The 7725-nt window shown below is 28.9% G+C and overlaps 1 protein-coding gene across 3 annotated transcripts; it reads right to left on the reverse strand.

The window, feature by feature from the left end:
* Window positions 1–274: 274 nt before the first annotated feature.
* On the reverse strand, window positions 275–4529 carry LOC105776219 (rust resistance kinase Lr10). 3 transcript variants are annotated; one of them, XM_012598765.2, is made up of 4 exons: window positions 3646–4528; window positions 2049–2119; window positions 1886–1915; window positions 275–1593 (listed from the first exon to the last, which is right to left on the reverse strand). In XM_012598765.2, the coding sequence occupies exons 1-4, from the start codon at window positions 4395–4397 to the stop codon at window positions 461–463; spliced, it is 1986 nt and encodes a 661-aa protein (XP_012454219.1). In that variant the 5' UTR covers window positions 4398–4528; the 3' UTR covers window positions 275–460. The 3 variants fall into 3 exon arrangements, with proteins under 3 accessions (XP_012454219.1, XP_052485778.1, XP_052485779.1); XM_052629818.1 differs by lacking the exon at window positions 1886–1915 and having other exon boundaries at window positions 3646–4529; XM_052629819.1 differs by lacking the exon at window positions 2049–2119 and having other exon boundaries at window positions 3646–3733.
* Window positions 4530–7725: the final 3196 nt, after the last annotated feature.

A 7725-nucleotide genomic window follows, 5' to 3' on the forward strand; every position in this document is an offset into this window, starting at 1 on the left:
ATAGAATATTTTCATTGCTTTTGTGCAATTCTAAACATTCATAACACTACTACGCCTATTAGGAACATAAAACAAAAATAAAGAGATCCCATTGAAAAATCCAAGTCCATGGAACAGAGAGTAGATTTCTTGGATATTCTCATATTCAAGTTCACACCTACAATAACCACACTGGCGAGATTGTTTTTTCAATCGCACGGCATAAATGTTAATTAAGTTCCCAAGAGCGGCAAAGCATGAAAGAATAAATTTAGAAACAAATCAAAAGCGGCCATTAGGTGGCTAAACAAAGGGAGTTTTTTCCTATAATTTGGGATGCTCGCTGCAAACTTTGATAGGGAACAAAAATATAAATCTGCCGACATATACAACACACATGATAAGATACTACATACGTATAAAAGAAAATTAATATAAAACTATAAAGGTGAGATAATGAAATGAGATATTTCCAACCTCATTAGACATTTGAATTAATTATAGTAACAGCCGAGGATGATGTACTTGGCTTATCAACAGAGCTCTCACAACCATGGACTTCCATCGATGTTTCAAGAGGAAGTTGATGGAATGGCTTAGGAGGTATCTCACAGAGTTCAATATCTCCTTCAAGCATCTTTAGTACTTTGCTCATTGAAGGACGATCAATAGGTAATAATTGTATGCACCAAAAGGCTGTTATTATCATCTTTCTCACCATTACTTTTTCATCATCAGAAACATCTCCCAGCTCCATGTCCTCTCCTTGATCCAATCGGTCATAAATCCATGATGGAAAATATATTTGACTAGTGTGGTCAGCAAATGCATTCACATTCTTTCTCCTTCCAACTATTTCCATCAATAACATTCCAAAACTATAAACATCGGCTTTGTATGAGATGCCTCCAAGATTTTTGTAAACCAATTCAGGAGCAATATATCCTATTGTTCCTCGTGCTGCAGTGAGAGAGACAATGCTATCTTCTACTGAATACAATTTAGCAAGGCCAAAATCGGAAACTTTTGGATTAAAATTCTCATCCAGAAGAATGTTGTGCGGCTTGATATCAAAATGTAGAATTTGCATGTCACATCCTTGATGCAAGTAGTGAATTCCTTGAGCCACACCAAGCACAATATCAAACAATTTTTTCCAACCCAAAGTGTTCTTATTTTCTTCTGTAAATATGATTTTATCTAAAGATCCATTAGGCATGAAATCATATACCAAAGCTTGCTTTGATCTCCCTACGCAAAATCCAATAAGTTTAACCACATTAGCATGATGAATTCTCCCGATAGAAGCAACTTCATTTATAAAATCTTGGCCGTTCCCCTTTGACTTATCTAACAGTTTTATAGCCACATGATGTCCACTACGAAGCTTTCCCTTAAACACCGAACCATAGCCCCCTTCACCTAGTTTATTTTTAAAATTTTTAGTCATTTTTTTAATTTCTTTGAAAGAATAGCTAATTGGTGCTAGATTGTGGCTTTGAAGAAACTCTTCAATCTTATCATCCATGGATAAATGTCTTCTTCTCCATTTGTAGATAACAAGGCCAGACAAACAAAGTATCCCAGGCAAAACCCTCAATATGATGACCCCAACTTCAAAAACAAGAAAGTATTGTAGAACATTAGTACTTTGTGAGGTCAAAAACGAATTATCTACATTCTCAAAATGTCTATACACGTGACAATCGCGTGCTCCCTTAAAAGATAAAATTAAGATAGATTTAAATTTTTTAAAAAGTGGTTTGTAGTTTTTATAACTTAAAATCAAATTATTAATATAAAGAATCTTTCATTTTTTTCTCAAATTAAATGTGGATATATATTTAGTTTTTTTCCCTATTTCTCAATGTCTTGGATATATATAAAATTGAGGCCATAAGTATACCTGTTACAACAAAACAAGTATGATCAGTATCTGTGGAAACACAAAAACAAAAAGATACATCAATATTACCAGAGAGTAAAAAGTTCAAAGATCAGTAAAAAACAAATAAAACCTGCAAATCACACCATCTCATCAGCCGACCCAAAAAAAAAAAAAACCATACCATGATAGTAATCAATTACATCTGAAATGCACCAAAAATAGACACTGATGCGATATGACACCGCCCACAATCTGCAGTATTCAGCACACCTAAATAAGCCAAGCTATTGTAGATGGGACCAATGAGTTAAACATAAGAGTAAATTTTATGCAACACTGTATTAACATTTCTTTTTAATGTATTTTATATTAAAATTACAATATATATAAAGTTACAAATTTTATTATATATTGGCACACCAATTATGTGTGAAAAAAAAAAGTAAAAGGGATCAAATTAGCTTATTATAAAAGTAGATTATGTTATATGTACCCAAAAGAAATTTTGGCAGATTGTCTTCTAAGATTATACAAAATTATTAACAACTGAGTATTAATAACATATCAAATATTACAACAGTTAATTTACGTATTTTTATAGTAAGAAGTATGCAACATCTATTGCATACAAATTTTTGTGTTTCGAAAATAAAAGATATTATCTAAACTAAAATTGTAAAAGAAAGAAATGTTTGTTTATAATTTAAAAATTAATTATTTTAAGTAATTTAAATAAAGCTAAATTAAGTTGGAGAAGATAGTAAATATAATTGAATGTATAATAATACTTTGTTATTTTTAAAATTTGTTGATGTGACATTATTTTACTGGTGCATAAAACTATACTTTTAGAATTGTCCTAATATTTAAAGAAAGTATAATTACCAAATAAGTTAATAGAATAAAAGAAGACAAAACAGCAGAGGCAGTTGCATTCAATTTAAAGAAAATGTTTTTTAATAAAATTTAAATTTACAAATTTAATAAAATTATATATTTAATTTTTATTAATATATATAGTGAAACAGGCCATTAAATTTCTATTAATAAAAGTTGTTGCCGTAATTATAGTAATTACTACTAAAAAGCTATGAAGGTATTTTTTCTATGATTGGGAAGTGCACAGATTTTACGAACAAAAACATCATCTTTAATTAGCTAATAAAATTTAATTGCGAAAAAAACATAAAAGAAATAGGTAGGTCATACAAAAGCAGAGGCAGATACTAAATTAGAAATGCTATTAGGTTTTTTTTTTTTCATTTGATTGTTATGTCTTAATAAATTATAGGTAAAAAACATGAGAATTAGCATGATGAGATTTAATTGTGAAAAAATAATAACATGAAATAAAAGAAAAATAAGTAAGTCATACAAAAAGCAAAGGCAAATGTTTTAACTAAAAATATCAGTTTGATGATGTAAAGAGCGATGCACACTCAGAATATAATTGAAATCGTTGAAGAAACCTACACTTCTGTAAACCAATTTTTGTTTTCATTGCACTGGTAGTCATGCCAGTATCTAATTGTCCAAAAAGAAGACAAAACAGCAGAGAAAGCAGAGGCAGATACTAAATTAGAAATGCTTTTAGTTCATTTGATTGTTAGATGTTGATCAATTTTAGATGCAAAATCATCATACTTAATTACCATCATAATATTTAATTGTGAAAAATGTAACATAAAATAAAACAAAACAAAAAGTAGATGTTGTAACTAAAAATTCCAGTATGATTCACACTCAAAATGCAAACTTAAATTATTAAAGAAACTTACATATCTTTAAACCAAACTTTGTTTCTAGTACAACTCTGGTAACGGCATCTCCATTGGACCCAAAAACCCTCTGATAGTTTTTTGTAGATATCCAGCGTAGACATGCCTGTTATACTATTAACCATAATTGGAACCTCTGCTTTGATAGTGCAAGCTTGATTGATATCAGATGGGTGGGTGTTTTCATTTAAAAAATAAAAATAGGAAGTTGGAATGGAAGAGGAGGTATTGGATTTGATGGTACAACGAGAAGCCTCAATATAAAGTGATGATTTTATAGGTTTCGTACAATTCATAACATAAATAGTGCTACCCTCTAACCTCATATCATTATAATATTTATTATAATAATAATAATAATTATTAGAAAAAGAAGAAGAATAACTATAAGTATAATAAGAAGGATATACAGAACTAAGAGGAAGGGAGTTGCAATCATCAGTGTCCAAGCTCGCATCGACCATTCGTATTGTATAATCTTCGTAAAAGATTTGTTGGACAGAGAATTTCCCTCCTCTCCCAACCAAAGTGGTGCGATTGTTATTCTCACACTCAAGTTCAAAGCCATAAGGACCACAGTGGAGAGGTTGGTTTTTTAATCGGAATGGAAAACTGATATTCAAATTCCCACAGAAAGTAGAGCCGCAGTCAAGATGCCTAGCAAAACAAACAGCAGGAAATAGAATTACAAATAAAGCAAAAGCGGGCATTAGGTGACCCAACAATGGCAGTTTTGCTTTTAATTTTGGCATGCTAAAATTTTGGGTAAGGAAGAAGAACAATAATGGGGGTTAATGATTAAGTTTCTAACTAAATCAGGGAAATATATAAGAAAACTTCAGTGGGAGAAGAAGCATTAATGGGGACACAAGATTTTGACTACTCTTCAGCTTTATTTGGGATGAATATTTTATTTTCAATAAATTGTTTACACCTTTTATTCTTTTATCTTTTTTCTGGGAAACACCTCAATCAAATCACATCTAATTCCAAGAACAGTGCCATGCAAGCAAAAGAAAAAGAAATTTTAATATTATTGAAAAAATTTTAAATAAATTTGGACCATATGCTTGTAGATCAACCTTTATCACCTTAATAAACTCCAATTACAATGAGGAGGACCAAGAGAACGCAAGTCTTTAGTCTTTTTTGAAGCACAAAAACATTTAAGTGGCTGGGACCAACCTTTTGTGTTATGTAAGACAACTATTTGTTGCATCTTTCTAAAAAGTAAGTTCATAGTTAGAAGTGTCAAGCAAGGCGGCTCAATGCCCAATTGTATAGATTCTTTTTATTTTATTCCACGAATACTTCACTACTTTTCAAATAATTACTTGAATTTAAAATAAAACAAATTAAATATAAGATATAATTTCTATTTATTTAAGTTTAAATTCAAAACTAAATTCTATTTCTAAATTTTAATTTTCTAAAACAATCTACTTAAATTAATTTAAAAACTTAAATTTGAAAATACATGAAGAGACTTCAAATTCCGTTTTATTTTAAATGAAATCGGTTTAGCATAGAGGTGTCTATGGATCAGGTCAAGTCGAACCGAAGTTCAGCTTCAAAAAATTTCTAAGTCCTAGCCTGTTTTTGATCCAACTCACCCAAAAGCTCGTTTTTTATTCGAAAATATTAAAAATGTTTTTAATTGATATTTTACATATTTTTATAATTAAATTTAAATTTAAATTTTAAATTTTTTTTATTATTTAAATTAAACTATAAAAATATTTATCCAAACCTGACCTAAATCGAGTTAGGCCGGGTGGGCGATCCGGTCAACACAGGAAAGGAAAAAAAGGAAAGACGAATCCTAAACAGGCAGTGTGCAGCCCACTAAATTTATTTTAATTCTACATGCATTCCATATTATTATTTAGGAATAATATAATTTTTGACTCCTAATCTTAATAGTTAGGTGCACTTTAGTACATATATCCTTTTTGCTCTACTTTGACACTTGAACTTCACAACTAAGTATATTTTGGTTCCTAAACTTAAAAAATATGAAAGTTTTATGATGCAACTCTCGGAGATTGTGTTACATCATCACTTAAAAATTAAAAATATATATTTTTAGAGAATGGCGTGGTACAATCTCTAAGTGTCACATTCATTATTTTAATAATCAAATTGATAATTGAACCAGTCAGACCACTACTACTCGATTCAACTAGTTTGATCAGTTCGACTGTCGGACCAATAATAATTAAATAAATCATTAAACATTCATAAAGTTCGAAAAAAATAGAAAACAAGATTTATTAAACAGATTAAACATCGTCAACAGCTGGGGTTTTTCTTAGTTTTTTTTTACCAATTTCAAGTTTTTTTTTATTTAATTGATTCAACCTCTTTGTTCAAACCATTATATTGATCGACTCTCAATCCCATCAGTCTAACCATCCAATCCACTCCTATACTAGTAACACTGATCACATTATCAAATCTTAATAGAATTCAAGTTTAAGAGACCATAATAGACTTGGTTGCCAAGTCTAGATGCCACAGTGGACCAAAAGATTTACAAGTACCAAAGTAAACCTAATTGTCAAGTTCAGGGCCAAAATTTATATTATCCTTTATTTTTATTAGTTACACTACAAAAATTATAAGAGTTTTACAAATTGCACAAAAAGAAAACCTGAAAAACAGAATAGGTGCTTGAGGTAGAGTTTATATATAATTGGTAAAAATACTAAGGAAGCTCCTGTACCTAGTGGTAAATTGTATTTCGGTTCATCTACTGAAAAATGGAAAATTTAGTTTTTATACATTTTGAAATGTGAAAATTCTATTAAATGATGACTTGGACAAGTGGAAAATTATTATTTACTAGTAAACTATAAAATGGTCACCCAACTATTAATTTTTTGATTTAGTCGCTAAACTTTTCAAAATTAAATATTTTAATTACCTTGAGCTTATGTGGTTTTTTTATTAGTCTAGTAACAAAATTATCCCACTAATATTTACATATTTTATCAATTTGGTCTTAAACATAAAAAATTAATAAATTTGGCCTCCATATTTACAAAATTGACCAATTTAATCCTAACTATAAGATTTTCTTAAATATTTCTTAAAAAAAATATTTTAGCCATTTATAACACATCCCATGTGAGATATTAAAATAAGAAAAAAATTATCCTCTTTTAAATCACTTGTAAAAAATTCAAAAATTCAGGATAAAACACCAAAAATTTAAGATCCAAAAGAAAATAAATGCATTAAAACGTTATTTGTACAGGTAGTACTATAGCCATTTAGTCTAAATAGGTTCAAAATCAATTGGTTTGGTCCAATGTGAAGTATAAATTATAGTAAAAGAAATTGTTACAAGTGACATGAAAGAGGATACTATTTTTCTTATTTTAATATCCGACATGGATTATCCCGTGAATTATAAAAGACTAATAATGATTTTTAAAATATATACATTTAATTTTTAAATATATATAATAAATTTTCTAACTGCAAATATATATATAAAAAGTCAACAACATTAAAAATACCAAATTAAGGGAAAACTTTGCAATTTTATGAAGGTTGAGGTGTAGCATGCTATGTTCCTAGCATTTAAAACAAGTACTTGAACTTCATACCATGGTATGTTCCTTATGATATTGCAAACACCGTCTTAATTATATTTATGGCATTTGTGGTATAATATGATACCAGGGAAGAAAGTTAGGTAAGAAATTAAAATTTTATATAAAAATTAAATAATACTTTAATTGAAATGGTAATATTAAAATTTTGATATGTATATGTTTCGGTTCAAATTTTATCATAGTATTATTTTATTAAAAAGATATGAAAAAATAAGAACACTCTCATATTTAATATTTCTTACTTTGTATATGAAATGATATTTTAGTAATATCTCAATTGATTTCATGACTAATTGACTCATGATACGAACTCAACCAAAAATTTAATTTAAGTATAGATTTAACAAGTACTTAATAGTAATATCCCTAACTATGTAACTTGAAACCCAATAAATCAAACCTAGACCTGCCCATGGGTCGGGGCCACTAAGCCTAGTCGAAGCCCTACCTGAAAAAT

Source organism: Gossypium raimondii, chromosome 1, assembly GCF_025698545.1.
Source record: "Gossypium raimondii isolate GPD5lz chromosome 1, ASM2569854v1, whole genome shotgun sequence".
NCBI classification, from domain to species: domain Eukaryota; kingdom Viridiplantae; phylum Streptophyta; class Magnoliopsida; order Malvales; family Malvaceae; genus Gossypium; species Gossypium raimondii.